Raw genomic sequence first — 17,575 nt, forward strand, 5'->3', positions numbered from 1 at the left:
TAACAAAAACTGTATTAATATGTCTCTGGTCGATAATGTGTTAAGTTTAATTAGATCGCATTTTACTTATTTATGTTTCCTTTACCTTAGGAGGCAGATCTAATAAAAAATATTGCCATAATTTATGTCAAAGTGTTCTGCTTATGTTTTCTTCTAAGCATTTTCTGATTTCCAGTCTTACATTTTGGTCTTTAATCCATTTTGAGTTTATTTTTGTATGTGGCATAAGGAAATGTCCTAATTTTATTCTTCTACATGTAGCTGTCCAGTTTCTCCAGTACCACCTGTTGGTTAATTGACCGTAAGTGTGTGGGTTTGTTGCTGGGCTCCCTGTTCTGCTCCATTGATCTGTGTGACTATTTTTATGCCAATACCATACCGTTTTGATTACTGTGGTTTTGTCATATAGTTGAAGTCAGGGTGCATGATACCTCCAGCTCTGTTCTTTCTCAAGATTGCTTTGGCTTTTCAGGGTGTTATGTGTTTCTGTACAAATATTTAAGTTATTTGTTTTAGTCTTGTGAAAAATGCCATTGGTATTTTGATAGGGATTGCATTGTATCTGTAGCTTGCTTTGAATTGTATGGTCATTTTAACAGTACTAGTTCTTTCCGTCTGTTTATGTCGTCTTCAGTTTCTCTAATCAGTTTTTTCAGTTTTCCAAGTACAAGTCTTTTACCTTCTTGGGTAGGCTTATTCCTAGGTATTATTCTTCTTGATGCAATTGTAAATGAAATTGTTTCCTTAATTTCATTTTCTTATAGTTCATTGTTAAGTGTCTAGAAGTGCAACAGATTTCTGTATATTAATTTTGTGTCCTGCAACTTTATGGAATTCATTGATGGTCTATAGTGGGTTTTTTGGTGGTTTCCTTAACGTTTTCTATGTATAATATCATGCATGTTACCTGCACAGTTTTACTTCTTCCTTTCCAATTTGGATTCCTTTCTTTTTCTTGTCTGATTGCTGCAACTGGGACTTTCAATACTGTGTTGAACAAAAGTAACGAGAGTGCTTTTAGCTTTTCATCACTGTGTGTGGTGTTAGATATGGGAAGGAATTATAGAAGTATAAGGGTGTTAGGGCTAGACACTTAGGGAATAGGTGCCAAGTGATAGTGAAGCTTAACTTTCATTGTTAATGACTTTCTTAATCTAGATAGGTGGAAGCAGAAAGAGGCAAGAAATGACCTATCCAAAGGTAGGAAGGGTCAGGAAGGTGTGAAGAAGCAGAAGAAAGAAGAAAGCAGAAGAAAGGTCAGCTAAGTGTGCAGAAAGCTTTAATGAAGGCTTACTCTAATAGAGTAAGTTCTCAAAGAGTGGTCCCCAGATTAGGAGCAGCATCATTACCTGGGAACTTATTAGAAATACAAATTCTTGTGTGCTTTCTTAGACCTGCTGAATCAGAAACTTTGGGGATAAGGTCCAGCAATCATTTTCAAAATCTCTTGAGTGATTTTGATATGGGCTAAAGTTTGAAAGAATGCTGATACAATATACTATTGAGAAATACTACAGAGTTCAGCAAACGTGAGGACTGAGAAAAGGCTCCTAGATTGGGCAAAGTCATTGTTAACTCTGGAGAAGTGTGTTACAGTGATAAGGATGGACACCTAATTGAAAGTTTAAAAGTGATGGGATAATGAGAAAGTGAATTCAGTACTTAACATATTGTCTTTTAACAAAGTTTAGAGGCAAGGATTAGGGTGGATGCTTGAGGGGAATAGCAAGATCAAAGGAAATTTAGATTGGAAGGAATGAAGTACATTTAAACCTAATGGGAAAGGATATTTATTTATTAGAAATTATTTTAGTCTGACTAGTGAAAGCTTTCTATGCAGAAAGCATTCTAACCTTAAAATATTTAATAATTGCTTTATTAGGACATTGATATATTTAGTAGTCATTTATTGTTAAATGACTTGTTTACAATTATTACAATTGTAATAATTGTACATGGTACAATTGTACATTGTACAGTGTAACAAATAATTGTTACATTGAGTTAAATTAAAATATTGCAATAAAAAACTGGAATATTAAATTGCCACCAGCACTATTCACACAGTCCAGTCTTTTTTATGAATATATGATATGCATTTTATGCATATACAGGTAATGAATTTAGTCAGGTTATGATCATGTGGTGTAAACTGTTTTAAATCACATTAATTGAGGTAATCATTATATATAATGAAAATACACTCATTTTAAGTGCACAGTCATGAATTTTGATGAACATATACCTCTAACCACTGCCCTAGCTAAGGTATAGAACATTTCCAAATCCTAAAATAAGTTCACCCCGGCCCCTTTGTAGTCAGTCCTACCCCTACCCCTGCTTGTTTCTCTATGTCTCAGGCAATCATTATTCTAACTTTTATCACAAAAGATTACTTTCGCTTGTTTCAGAACTTCATAAATGAAGTAATACAGTACATACTCTTGTTATGTCCAAATTCTTTTGCTTGATGTAATATTTTTGAGAATAATCCTCTTTGTTGCATGAATCAATAGTTTGTTCCTATTTATTGTTGAGAAGCACAAGCTGGAATCAAGATGCTGGGAGAAATATCAATAACCTCAGATATGCAGATGTTACCATCCTTACAGCAGAAAGCAAAGAGGAACTAAAAAGCTTCTTGGTGAAGTGAAAGAAGAGAGTGAAAAAGCTGGCTTAAAAAAACTAAGATCATGGCATGACTTTATGGCAAATAGATGGGGAAACAGTGGGAACAGTGACAGACTTAATTTCGGGGGGCTCCACAATCACTGCAGATGGTGACTGCAGCTATGAAATTAAAATACGCTTGCTCCTTGGAAGAAAAGCTATGACCAACCTAGACAGCATGTTAAAAAGTAGAGACATTACTTTGCCAACAAAGGTCCATATAGTCATAGCTGTGGTTTCTCCAGTAGTCATGTACGGATGTGAGAGTTGGACCGTAAGGAAAGCTGAGCATTGAAGAACTGATGCTTTTAAACTGTGGTGTTGGAGAAGACTCTTGAGAGTCACTTGGACCTGAAGGAGGTCAAACTGGTCCATCCTAAAGGAAATCAGTCCTGAATAGTCATTGGAGGGACTGATGCTGAAGCTGAAACTCCAATACTTTGGCCACCTGATGGGAAAAACTGACTCATTAGAAAAGATCCTGATGCTGGGAAAGATTTAGGGCAGGAGGAGAAGGGAACGACAGAGATGAGATGGTTGGATGGCGCCACTGACTCAATGGACATGAGTTTGAGCAAGCGCCTGGAGATTGTGATGGACAGAGAAGCCTGATGTGCTGTAGTCCAAGGGGTCGCAAAGAGGCCGACGTGACTGAGTGAACAACTGTTTCATCATGTGACTGCCACAATTTATTTATCCATTGACCTTTTAATGGGCCTTTCGTTTGTATCTGCTTTTCTGCTATTGTGAATAAAGCTTTAGGAATGTAATATGAAAGTCTTTTCATGGACATGTTTTCATTTCTTTTGGTAAATACCTAGGAGTGGAATTGATAGGTCATATAGTAAGTACATGTACAACTTTATTAAAAATTACCAAGCTGTTTGCCAGCGCGATTATAACATTTTGTTACTCTTAGTAGCAGTGTTAGAAGGGTCCTGGTTATTCCATATCCTTTCCTTCAGTATTTGGTATTGATAATCTCTTTGATTTTCACCATTCCAGTGCACATGCATTGGTATCTCGTAGACTTGCATTTTCAGACGACTGAAGATGTTGAGCACCTTTTCATGTGCTTATTGGCCATTTGTGTATCTTCTTTTGTAGTATCTAAATCATTAGCCCATTTTTCAAATTGATTGTCTTATTACTGAGTTCTCTTTAATGTTTTGAGCATAAAGCCTCTGTATGTGTTTGTATATACACATTAGCTTGCTTTCTCACTTCTTTAATGGTCTACATTGAAGAGCAGAAGCTTTAAATTTTAAAGCTATTAAAAAGGAAAGCTCTGAATAAAATCATCAACAATAATATATTCATAATTTAACTTTGGATATGTGAATTGTTGAAAATTGAGGTCTGTATTGTATTATGGAATAATGAATAAGTGAAGTTTAGGTTATCAGATAGGCAGGTGATACCACTATAATGGCAGAAAGGAAAGAGGAACTAAAGAGCCTCTTGATGAGGGTAAAAGAAGAGTGAAAAACTGGCTTGAAACACAACGTTAAAAAAGACTTAAGGTTGTGGCATCTGGTCCCATCACTTCATGGCAAAAGGAAGGGCAAAATGTGGAAGCAGTGACAGATTTTATTTTCTTGGGTTCCAAAATCACTACGGGTGTGACTGAAGCCATCAAATTAAAAGATACTTGTTCCTTGGAACCTATGCCAAACCTAGACAGTGTATTAAAAAGCTTTGCCAACAAAGGTCTGTATGGTCAAAGCTATGGTTTTTCCAGTAGTCATAATACGGATGTGAGAGTTGAACCATAAAGAAGTCTTGAGTGCTGAAGAATTGATGCTTTCAAATTGTGGTGCTGGAGAAGACTCTTGAGAGTTCCTTGGACTGCAAGATCAGACCAGGCAATCCTAAAGGATTTTGCCAACATCCGTTGGATCATTGAAAAAGCAAGATGGGTTCCAGAAAAATATCTACTACTGCTTTATTGACTATGCCAAAGCCTTTGTGCGGATCACAACAAACTGTGGAAAATTCTTCAGGAGATGGGAATACCAGACCACCTGACCTGCCTCCTAAGAAATCTGTATGCAGGTCAAGAAGCAACTGGTAGAACATGAACAATAGACTGGTTCCAAATCAGGAAAGGAGTATGTCAAGGCTGTATATTGTCACCTTACTTATTTAACTTGCTTGCAGAGTACATCATGCAAAATGTTGGGCTGGGTGAAGCACAAGCTGGAATCACAATTGCCAGGAGAAATATCAATAACCTCAGATACGTAGATGACACCACCCTTATGGCAGAAAACAAAGAACTAAAGAGCCTCTTGATGAAGGTGAAAGAGGATAGTGAAAAAGTTGGCTTAAAACTCAACATTCAAAAAACTTAAATCATGGCATACAGTCCCATCATTTCATGGCAAATAGATGGGGAAACAGTGGGAACAATGACAAACTTTATTTTGGGGGGCTCGAAAATCACTGCAGATGGTGACTGCAGCCATGAAATTAAAATATGCTTGATCCTTGGAAGAAAAGCTATGACCAACCTAGACAGAATATTAAAAAGCAGAGATATTACTTTGCCAACAAAGGTCCGTCTAGTCAAAGCTATGGTTTTTTCAGTAGTCGTGTATGGATGTGAGAGTTGGACTGTAATGAAAGCTGAATGCCGAAGAATTGATGCTTTTGAGCTGTGGTGTTGGAGAAGACTTCTTGAGAGCCCCTTGGACTGCAAGGAGATCCAGTCAATCAATCCTAAAGGAGATGAGTCCTGAATATTCATTGGAAGGACTGATGCTGAAAGTGAAACGCCAATACTTTGGCCACCTGATATGAAGAACAAACTCATTTGAAAAGACCCTGATGCAGGGAAAGATTGAAGGCAGAAGGAGAAGGGGACGACCGAGGATGAGATGGTTGGATGGCATTGCTAACTTGATGGACATGAGTTTGAGCAAGCCCTGGGAGTTGGTGATGGACAGGGAAGCCTGGCATGCTGCAGTCCATGGGTCTCAAAGAGTTGGACACAACTGAGCAACTGAACTGAACTGAATCCTAAAGTAAATCAACCTTGGATATTCGTTGGAAGGACTCAAGCTGAAGTTCCAATACTTTGGCCACCTGATGCAAAGAGCTGACTCTTTGGAAAAGACCCTGATACTGGGAAATACTGAAAGCAAAAGATGAGATGGTTAGATAGCATCACCAACTCAAATGGATATGAATTTGAGCAAACTCCTTGGAGGACAGAGACTGGCATGTTCATGGGGTTACAAAGAGTTTGGACACGAGTTAGCGACTGAATAGCAACAGCAAGGTTCTGGAATTCTGATATACTTGGATTTGAACCTCAGTCCTAGCATTTACTACCTTTGTGATCTTGGGCAAGTTTCCTAAAATCTCTGAGTCTTTGTTTCTTTGTTTTTAAAACCAAAAAAATAGTAGTTACCTCAGGTTGCTATGAAAGTTAAATTGAGAATGGTTTCTGTAATCCACTTGCCATTCACCCTAGTCTCCACTGATTATTACTTGTCTTTCTTTATATTATTCGCTTCAAGTTTTATTCTTTCATTCAGGAGTGTTTTTGCCTTTTAAACTGTATTATATTTAAAGAAACTTGTATAACCCCCCTCTGGCATTCATGAGACTTTGTTTTCAGCCTTTTTTTTCCCTCTCCATTGAATTCTTCTCTTGTTATTTATCCTATTCCATTTCATTAAAAAGACATATATTCCATCTTAAAAACTTTTGACCCTCACTCTTTTGCCTCTCCTTCCCAGAAAAAGGTATCTAAACTCAGTTTTAGTCTCCCTTTCCTCCTGTTTTCCTTTAAAGTCAGTCCATGGGCTGATGCTCCCACTTCACTGCCCACATTGTTCCTAACGAGATCCTCAGTGACTTCCACGTACTGAATCCAGTAGTCAGTTCTGAGGCCTCATTTTACTTGCTGCACGAGCAGCGCTTACTGATTCTACCTTCTTTTCTTGAAGCTCCTTCATTTGGCTTCCACTACACCACAAAACTTCAAGTTTCCCTCCTTTCTCTATTGTCATTAATTGTCTTTTTACTATTCCCTTGTCATTTCTTGCCTTGTGATGATGACTCCCAAGGTGGATTTCTGTGGTTACATATCTTTCCTTTAAATGATTCAGGATCATTTAAATGATAAAGGATCCTTTAAGTCCTTCAGATTCTTAAATAACTGCTAGTATACATTCACATGGATGTATAATATCTTAAAGTTACCATCATCGTAAAAAACAATAGCAAGTGGTTTATATAACACCATGTGCCAAGCATTGTTGTCCAGAATGAACTCTTTACCCTGCGCCTACTTTTATCTTTAGCTAGTACATGACAAATCCTCATGAATCGTTTTTGATTCCTGTCTCTCTGTGTGTGTTTAAAATTTCACTCCGCAAACCCTGTTGGTCAAAATCTGGTCACATTTTATTTTCTCCATTGCTGCCTACTGGTTCAAGCCAGTGCATTCTTGACATAGTGGCTCAGTGGAACGTGTTAAAACCTAGGTAAGGTCATGGAGCTTCTTTGCTCAACATATCCAAAGGTGTCCCCTCTCTCAGACTGTCTAGGTCGAGTTGGCTAACTGGTCATCCAGTGACTCAGTGTCCTGAAGGGTCCAAGATGGCCTCACTTAAATGTCTGAACTGTCAACTGGGATGACTGTGATAGGTGGGAAAATGGGGTCTCCTCTTTCCAAGTCGTCTGTCTCCTCTGCTTTATAACATTGTGAAGGCGTAACAGCAGGGCAAGCCTCAATGCACAAGTGCTTGTCCAGCCTCCGTTTGTGTCACACTTCCTGAAGTATTGGCCAAAGTAAGTCACACAGCCAACCCAAGGTCACTGTGTGAAGAGAGTTCACAATGGTACAGATGCCAGGAGGTGTGTGATTCACTGGGGGCCATTAATGTAACAGTCTGCTGTAGGCCCTCTATGATTGGTATCAGGTGTGTTAGATTATTTTATTATAATGCATCACCCCTTTCTTTAGACAAATAGGTAAATAATAAAGAAAAAAGGAACCTGACTAAATAAACTGATGTCTGGAAGTATAGGTTAAATAATGGTTCCTGGGTGGAAAAGTCAGATTTGACTTTTTTTTATCTCTCTTAAATGTTGGAGACCACAGAAGTAGAAATTTCTGTCTATACCAAAACAATGTACAGATTGTTTTATTCAGTTAAATCAGACAGTATCTTAATATTGTTGCTGGCTGAGTTAATTAACTTGTCCATATCCCATGTTATACTCCAAATTGGGAAGTTGTACTTTACTTTTCCCTAACCTAAATTTATATGGTGTTTTACATCATATAAAGGACTGTTTACTGTTTCTTTTTCTAACCTAATGTTAGTTTCCTACTTACCTATCAAGGGATATAGTCACACCCTTATTTTCTTCAGGTCAGCTCTTTATCCTTTGTCTTATCATGCTGTCCCATGTCAGGTTATTTTTCTCTTAGCATTTCCAGTAAATTTGATTTGCTGTTACTTACATTGAAACTCATTTTAATTCTAATATCTACTTAGATTTTTACTTTCATTTTCCTGACTTTGGAATTCTGTTAACCTTTTCTTAAAAGTATCTACAGGAACTCCCTAGTGGTCCAATGATTAATTAAGACTTGGCACTTTCACTGCCACCAACCCGGGTTCAGTCTCTGGTCTGGGAGACTGAGATACTGCAAGCCACATGTTATGCACAAGCACTGATAACTTCATTATTTCTTAAAGAATAGTCTTACCCGACCATTTGATATTGTGATACTAGTTTTATTAAAAATTTCTTTCTTTTTATTTTTCCTTGTAGAAGGCATTTATTCATTTTAATGTGTTAAATAAATATATCATCTTGTATTTTATTTCAGGAAGATAAAAGCATTGTTGCAAAGGATATCTTTTTTTTTTAAGCATTGAGTCCAATAGTGTTGAGAACCGCCATCCTAGCCTACATCACCTAATAGAATCAATAATCTCTAGTGCAGGAAACGTGTAAGTGAATAACTTCACCATAGTGCTGTCAGTGCTGCTAAAGAAGTGGGCCTTAAGATTCACTGGGAGTGCTTGGCCAAGCCGAGTCCCTCTTAGAGGAGTTGCTGTTAAAATACAGAAAGGGGTTAACCAGACAAAGAAGGACGGGGAAAGGCATTTCAGGTTGAGTGAAAGCATGAATCAAGATGCAGTGGGGCAAAAGAGCAGGGAACTAAAAGTAATTTGGTTTATTGGGTCCTAACATATATATTAACATGCTGTGCCAGTGAACTTGGGTTTTGTCATGAGGTATTTTCTCCTAGTCTTTTCCACTAAAGTGCAACTAAAATCACAGGTGATTAAATATGTGTTGAAAGTATGGAGCCAGAGTCCACATAGACCTCCTGCATGTTTGAAATTTCTCTTAATATTGATGTTTTATTATTTAAAATTATGAATAACTTTGTCTTCTATTCTAGAATCAATTAATGTGCATTCTTAGCTTCAATTTCCTAATTTTAAAATGAGGATAATAATAGCATTTACGTCTTAGGATTGTTGGGCAGAGTAACAATACCTATAATGATAATAATGACAATAATAGTTTTTGAGGGCTTATATAACAAGGAACAATCCTAGATGTTTTATTTCTGTTACCTCATTTAATCCTCAAAACATGTCCGTGAAGTGGGTACTTTTGTTGTCTCCTTCTTACTGCTGATAAAATTAGGGCATAGAGAAGTAATTTTCCTAAAGTTACACAGCTAGTAAAGAGCAGAGCTAGGTTTGAACCCAGGCAGTCTGAATATGATACTTAACTGCGACATTTTATTTTCCGAGTCTGTGAGATCAATGTGTAAAGCATTTAGTATAGAATCTGCCACGTAATAATTTTAAGTGTAAGTGGTTATCAGTATTTAATAATAATTACTCAATTTATTTTGCCCAAATCTTTAAGTTAAATTGGTGTCTGAAAGAAATTGTGCAAGTGGCTTGAGTTATTCCCAGCATGCCCTGAGTACAGTGTGATATCCAAGCCCATGCCTTTAACCACTACCTTCTGCTGCCTCCTCTTTACTGTTGGGCTGTCTCCACATTAGAATTTAAATCTGGCAGGAGCTGTAATGTTTTGTTTACCATTGTATACCTAGTCCTTAACACTCTTGTTTAGTGCAGAGAAATAACCAAATTATTATTCAGTAGGGCTTCATAGGTGGGGCTAGTGGTAAAGAACCCATCTGCCAATCCAGGAGACATAAGAGACGCAGGTTCAATCCCTGGGTTGGAAGGATCCCTTGGAGAAGGGCATGGCAACCAACATTCTTGCCTGGAGAATCCGATGGACAGAGGAGCCTGGTGGGCTACAAGTCCATAGGGTCGCAAAGAGTCAGACATGACTAAAGCAACTTAGCATGCATTTCATTGAGTGACTGAAAATCTAAATACCTGCCTTTTAGCTGGTCTCAGAATGTAAGCTTTTTTTGTACCTTCTATAATTGTGGTTTAATTGCTTTACATGGTTTTCCTTCCATACATAGTCCTGTTTGGACCAGCCATCTGCTCCTGAACCTTGGTGTACCACAAGAACCCTTCTGGGTAACCGATTTAGAGATCACTCAGGTTTCAGGCAGGGAGATTAGAATAACAGTTGGATCCCAAACTAGAATTTTAGATATATACAAAACAGAATTTTAAAATGTGTACTCACAGAAACTAAGTATAACAAGGAAAAAAGCCATGATATCTTTCCTTTTGCCTTTGACATTGATCATTTTAAAGAGAAAATAATTTAACTTTCTTCAAGGGGGTTCTCTGTTATTGTGAGTTAACTCATATTTTCCTCCTCTCCTCTATCTAGAATGTCTTAAACCATTCTACCTTATGAGAAATTGGATGTTCTTGCAGATAGTCATTGTGGGAGAAAACATTTCATTTAAGTCCCAGATGAGGACCGGAAACTTGAAATCAGAGGAGCATCTGAAATCAAGTAATATTAGGTAGGATAAAAATTACAAGGGATTTCTACATGTTTGTATTCCTTTTAGAGATATGTTAAAGTATTCACATACTATGAACACTAGTAGAAGAATTAGAAGCTTTCTGAAGCATTTGATAATGGCCGGGATGGGGGAGGGAGTGCTAAGGGTTTTTTTGTTTTGACTTATGCAGCCTCATAAGAACCTTGTGTGTTTACTTTGTCATGAGCATTTATATCTTACAGTCCAAAGAAAATTTTTAAACATTTAGTAGCGTAAATGTAAATTTTATGTTTGCACATGTGGTCTCTGAATATTTATGGCAAGCATAGGGGCATACGATTTATCTTGTGGTGGACTATCCATTAGAATAAAAATTCCTGTTTTGGATTACATATATAGCAGTTCATTTGGAATACAGGGAGCCTCAGTTCTTGCTTCTGTATGTTAGTCTGCATACAGTCAGGCCTTCTAGATGCCTATAGAAATAGGTGTATGATGGTGTGCAAGAGAAGCCCTCTCCAGCCACACAGTGAGCTGGTAACTCTTCTCACTGTAGCTTGTATCAGTTTAAATGATAGTGTGAAGGTGCTTGGTGTCAGAGATGAGACTTTTAAGTGTGAAGTGCTGGTTGTCCTTACAAGTTGATACCATGACTGTGACACCCAGAGCCAGGCCATTCCAGAAGCCTTGCTTTATTGTATAAAGCTTATGAGCTCTGGAACCAGACTGCAGGGTGGAACCCAAACTCTGCCACTTCCCAGTTGTGTGATTTGGGGCAGGTTGTTTAACTTTTTCTTAGTCAGAAAAATGGGAATAGTATTGTTACTTACCTGATAGATTTCTTGTGAGAATTAAAGGTTTAATAGTATGTAGTAGCACATAAACAACACCTGGCAAATAGTAAATGATCAACTGTATTATTATGTAAGCTATTGATTAATTCTTAGGAGATGAGCTTAGATGGCATTCTGTACTTCATAGTTTGCTTGATGTGCTGTCAGGTCCAATTTTTAACTGTATTTGCCTAAGCTGTGTGATCAAAACTAATGTTTGGAGAGGAGAAAAATGTGTTCGTGGATCCAACTTTAAACTGTATTTTTTTTAAGTCTTATGTAATCAAAACTAATGTTTGAGGAGAAACAAAAAATACAATAATGTAAGTCCTTTGCAATTTTTACATATTAATCTCTTGTTTTTATTTTCTGTGCATACTAGAATGTGGTCATTACGACATTCGGGTTCTCTTTTGTTACTCAGCATTATGTGGTGATAGATGACCCAGGATTTTTGACCTCCACCTTGGAATGTTGCCGTCTTCAATCTAGTTTGTTGCCTCAGAAAGGATCCTATATCAGTGACCCAGTTAACAAAAGTAATTTGGTGGTCACTGAAGTATTCATGTCACAGGTTAACCTTCTCTCTTGGAGTTATCTCAGTGGACATGAATTTGAGCAAACTCCAGACGATAGTGAAGGACAGGGAAGCCTGGCATGCTGCAGTCCATGGGGTCGCAAAGAGTCAGACATAACTTAGTGACTCAACAACAACAACTTGGAGTTATCACCTGTGTTCTTTTGTGAAACTTACCTGTTTTGTTTATTACTGATAGCAACTCTGAAAGGGAGCTTGTATCCCTGTTTTGTAGATGAGGAAGATGAGATTTCTTAAAAAGAAACTCCAAGGTAGCACTATTAATATGAACCCAGATTCAGACCTAAGTCTCTTTCTTCTGTATCATTTTGTGTTACATAAAATTGCCTTAGTATGATACACATTTTACCATTCATTAATTCAGCACAATTTTGAACGGCTGTGACATACCAGGCATTGTTCTGGGTGCGGGGGGTATAGTCCTGAACACCATCTTCTCAGGTTTTTTTGTTGTGTGTGATCCATACTGTACTCATCACTTTTTCTCAGTTCTTTTGCCTGTTCATTTTGTTATTATCCCATAGGTTCACCAGTCTCCTCAGTTAATCTCCCTCTTACTTTTAGACACTGATCTGATCTCCTGCTTTATCTCTGAATTTGAGGCAGTGTAGTGGTGAATTCTCTGGACATCTCTCCACCGTGCCCTACTCCCAAATTTTCCTAGCACAATTCTTTGTAATATTACTTTCCTTCAATTTCATCCTATCTCTTTTCAAAGCCAGTCTTGCCTCCTGTCTTTTTCACATTCTCATGTCTTTCCATCTTTTCCAGAACCATGCTGTATCACTTTTGTTCTTTCCTATATCTTCAACCTATTCATTTCTGCTCGCTTCTTTTCTTCATTCTAAACATGCTGAAGTCTCTCCCATTGGAAAAAAAGAAACTTTTACTTGTGGCCCGCTTTTATTTCTCTTCACAGCCCAGTGTCTTAAGAGTTGACTGAAAAGCCTCCCTCTTACTTGTTCCTCATTCTCCCTACAGTTTGACCTTTTTTCTTCCTCTGACGAGGCAGTCATTAACCCTTATTGCACTAAATCCAACACACCCTCCAGTCCTTAGAGTCCTTATCTACTGCCTGTGATACTGTTGACTACCCTTCCTGTTTATCCTCTTCTTTTGCCCTCATGTGCTTGTGAGTTTCTTCTTGGTGTTCTTCATTCTTTTATCTGCCTTTAGGGAGCTGCCACCACCCTTCTGCCTTTCTGGGCAATTACAGTTACTCCCGTGGTTTTAACTGCCTTCCTTCACTTCCTTACCTTCCTTCACTTCCTTACCTCCAGTCTTGCCCTTTTAAACCCCATCTTCCGTGCATCTTGTTGCTGTAATCATTTAAAAAGGCAGTTCTGACAATGCTGTACCCCTGCTTAAAACCCAGCATTGACTTCCTAGTAGTTAAAAGACAGAACGTGAGCTCCTTAACATGTCACCCACGGCCTCACAGTCCGCAGTCTGCTGTGATTCTCCAGCTTATCTGTAGCTTCCTACCCTGCATTTGATGCGTCAGTCTACCTCCTTCACTGGCTTAGCTTTGTTTTTCTTTTGTAATATTTTCTCTGCCTGGAAGAGAAATTCCTTCTCATGCTTTGAGATTCCTAGACCAGAATTGGCCCTTTATAAAACTAGGTACACAAGTTCAAATAGTATAGATTATTGAATGAATGTTGTAATACAGAGCAGTGGAGTGTTGGGAGATTTGAAAATTTGTGCCAGACTGTGAAGTGCCATAGAGAGAGAAAGCAAGTTAGTAATTTTATTATCTCTTACTGAGAAGCTCCCTTAGGAGCAGCATTTCCCTAGATGTTATTTTTCTATGTGAAATTCAACAGTAGAGCAACACGATTTATTTTTTTCTGATTAATACCTGAGACTTGGTGTTACCATCCATGACATTCGATGTTACCTTACAGGTCTCAGGAGTGTGTGTGTGCGTGTGCACCTGCATTTGTAAGCACATACTCGCCTTCTAGTGTCTATTCTGTGGCCTGTTATTTAACACAAATAATTATCAGGTTATTATGTTTATGGTCATAACTGATGGCTGCTCGTATCCTGAATACTCCTTAGTACTTTATGGAAATAAGTAAATTGTCTTGAAATAAGATGTGCTGTGGCTTTTATTTAAATTTAAAAAAAAAATTGTGTTGCCTCCCAAAACAAAAGAGACTAATTCACCTCTCCTCAATTGTGAGTTTAGAGGACATTGGCTTATATTCCTGTGTTCTTCTCATAGATGGAAGGGGGTTGGTCCAGGTGAAAGGAATCCTCCACTGTATTTGCCCCTTACTTGGAAGTATCTTGTATATTTTTAAGCCATGAATATAAATGTGTGATCTTGAGAGATTATTCTGTATTTGTTACCTTTGCATTGTTGTATCAGTGGTATGTATAATCAAGCTATTTGTTAAAGAAGATTACCATTAACTAGTTTTTTCCTCTAGTGACATTATAAATTACTGTAAAATGTTTAATTTTTGAAAGCCCCAGTTCCTTGAGCTTTTATTATCAAACATTCCTGTCGGCCCTGCACCCCCCTTACAATCTTGTATAGGAGAGGACCTGTGATGCAATGTTTAGGAGTTAGCCTCTGGAATCAGTGTGTTAAAATGCTACCTCTACTACTTGCTAACTTGATGACTTTGGTCATGTTACTTTACCTCTATCTCCTTAGGCTTCTTTAGCTATAAAGTGGGAGCCATAATAGTACATAGTGAGGGTTGAATGATTACTTTATGGCAACCCTTACTTTAGAACAATGTAGCAATAATAAGTGCTAAATATAGTGTTAGCTATTTTAGTATACCTAGTGCATTAGAATGTGTTAAATGTATTTATAGATCTTGATGCTCACCCATGGTCTCCAAGAGTATTGCTTCAGATGGTTGGCTTTAAACATATTTGGTTATCACTGAATGTTTCAGATTTTGTTCAGCCTTTAAATGGCTTTTTTTTTCTTGTTTGATAGAAGTGCTTGATTTTTATTATTTACAAAGACAATATATTTAGTATTTTGAAAGCTTTTTATTTTAAATAGTGCTGTTTTATTATTGAAGGCATGATGATTTTAATTCTTGGATTCTTTGTTCATTCTTTTTATTAATTCCTTCAGCTTAAAGTAAGAATAAAAAAGAATTCATGTGGCCACACCTTCTAGAAGCCAGGAAACTTTTGAAAACTAGTATCTCTTTATATAAGCATTGTAGTATTAATCTTTAATAATATTGATCTTTAACAAAACCAGTAGGTTGTTGAGGTACAGTATTTTCTCTTTATTAAAAAAGTAAAATAATCAAGTAGCGAATTTTGTGCTAATCTTTGTGAAAGCAGTTGGTTTAATAAGATCACGTATCTGTTGATTTCTTATATATTATACACCATCTAAAAAAATTTATTTTCAAAGTCTTCTTTGTGACATTATGATGTTAACAAATTAAAAATAGATCTTTACTCTGAGGAGACTATTATTGATGATTCTTCATATGGGAAAACTGGTTTGGGGATTTATACATATTCGACTTCTTGATTTTGATCAAATACTTACTCCCTGGAGCAGGAGAGCCAAACCTTTTCTGTAAAGGGGCCGATAGTAACTGTTTTAGGCTTGATGAGACGTGTAGTCTTTATCTTAACTCTTCACCTCTGCCCTTGTAGCAGAAAGCAGCCATAGATGATACCTAAATGAATAGGCAAGACTGTTCCAATAAAATGTATTTACAAAAATTGATCCATTGTGAAGGAGGAAACTTTACCCCCAGTCTGACCACTGCACGAGAATATGAATTTTACTTCTTGTGGTCTCTCTGGTAGAAATCTCAGGTATTTATTTCCTAATACGAACTGATCTTTTTTTTGGTTTGTTTTTCATTTTTTGTGAACCGATCTTCAATTTAGACTAGTTGGCTTAAATGTTAAGGTTTAATCAACAGCACGAAACTGAACCTAGATCAGTCTGTGTTAGCTTTTTATGTCATAGGATTTTTAATTCCAACTTGAAATAAAAATAACTTGAACGTCATAGTCAGAAAGAACTAAGTTTGTACTTAATTGTACTTAGTTGCTTTGTGATAATGGACAAATTATTTCCACATTTCAGAGTTTCAGTTTCCTTGTATATGGGATGGAAATCATAGTCGCTATCTCCCACGGTTTTATTTTCTGTTTAACTCTCTTTACCATTTCAGTTTAGCAGTTATTTTAGTCATTAACATGTGTCTCTTTCAGAACCTAGGAGAGAACTGTGCTCAGAGGTGAGCGTCTCTTCCCTAGTCATTCTTGAGGTATCAAAACTCTTGAAATTTCAAAATGCTTGAACATTCATATCATAGTTTTTACGACATTTTTGCACTTTTGTTTGTGTTTAGATTTTTCATTTTACATATTTCTTGGACAGGTTATATAAAAATGGTATATAAAAATGTATAGTGATATTTTGATCTTTATCAGTGAAAGCCTGTTCCAGAATCTGTTAGAATTATAGTTTTTCTCTTACTGATGGCCTATCAGAGAAGCAGATTATTTGGAAATAGTTCCTGTTATATGCTCAATATACTCTTCATTTGACTGGAAATTGGTATCCTTATTAGGCAGATCTTAGCATGCCAAAATGGTATTTGTTCATCTTTACAAGCAAATCTTGTTTGGAATGAGAAAACAATCTATAGACACATGATTCTCAGTGTATCTTGTATATACCAGAGTATGTGTTTTTAGGTAAGATATGGATACATTGTAAAATATATCCTTCCTAACTTGGCTACTCAGAATGAAAGGTTACTGAATCCAATGAAGATGCATAAGTACCTCTGGTTGTCTCAGTATAAAGTTCAGAAGTTAGTACTCTAATTAGGTTCGGGTGAGGGCAGGAGAGGAGGTTGTGACACTGGTAGGTTAAGAGGTGAGGTATTTCTAAATATGATCTTAGGTTTTAAGGACATAAATCAACTACTTTGTGAAGTTTTGTTTTTTTCTTTAATGGCAAAAGTTTAGCACTCAAAGCAAACAGTAAAACTAGGCTGAATGGATAATGGAATTTGATGTGATATTATCTTTTAGGATTAAGTATAGCTGTGTATTTGATATTATTCAATTATAGTGATAGTTCTTATATGGCTTGTGGTTTTTATAGCATCCTATTGTGCTTTTGTTATATTTGGAAGCTTAATTTTAAAAAAATATTTTAAAAACTTTTTGAAAGCTCAGAAAAAAGATTGATGTTATATTTTGATGAAACAGGTTCACAATTGATATTACATAAACATTTACAGTAAAAATTTTAGAGTCTCTGTTCTCTAGCTTTTATGTCAGATTTTGTTTTTAAAAATGGAAGTCTCTTTATATTCTTACCTTTTTATAGTATATGACTGTTGTTTAGCCTTTTTCCTTTCTTCACTTAAATATTTGTTGAATGCCCACTGTGTAGGCATAGGAGTTGTGATGGTAAGCATTAAAATGTGGTAAGTACTATGAAGAAAAAAATACAAGTGCTTTGAGAACATGAAACAAGAATATCCTTCATGTATGTAGTGTTCAAGGGCTTCCCTG

General features: G+C 36.8%; 1 protein-coding gene across 13 annotated transcripts in view; it reads left to right on the forward strand.

Moving 5' to 3' along the window:
* SMG7 (SMG7 nonsense mediated mRNA decay factor) overlaps nucleotides 1-17,575 on the forward strand; it is a 78,283-nt gene that overhangs the window by 20,038 nt on the left and 40,670 nt on the right. For 7 of the 13 annotated variants that reach the window (XM_043923704.1, XM_043923709.1, XM_043923707.1 and 4 more), the window contains exon 1: nucleotides 10,486-10,624. The exons of the other annotated variants lie outside the window; for them this stretch is intronic. In XM_043923704.1, coding sequence (XP_043779639.1) covers nucleotides 10,509-10,624 — 116 coding nt within the window. In that variant the 5' untranslated portion in view covers nucleotides 10,486-10,508. Of the gene's footprint in view, nucleotides 1-10,485; nucleotides 10,625-17,575 lie in introns of those variants that run through there. 13 annotated transcript variants of the gene reach the window in all.

The sequence above is a fragment of the Cervus elaphus genome, chromosome 14 (genome assembly GCF_910594005.1).
Source record: "Cervus elaphus chromosome 14, mCerEla1.1, whole genome shotgun sequence".
Taxonomy (NCBI): Eukaryota; Metazoa; Chordata; class Mammalia; order Artiodactyla; family Cervidae; genus Cervus; species Cervus elaphus.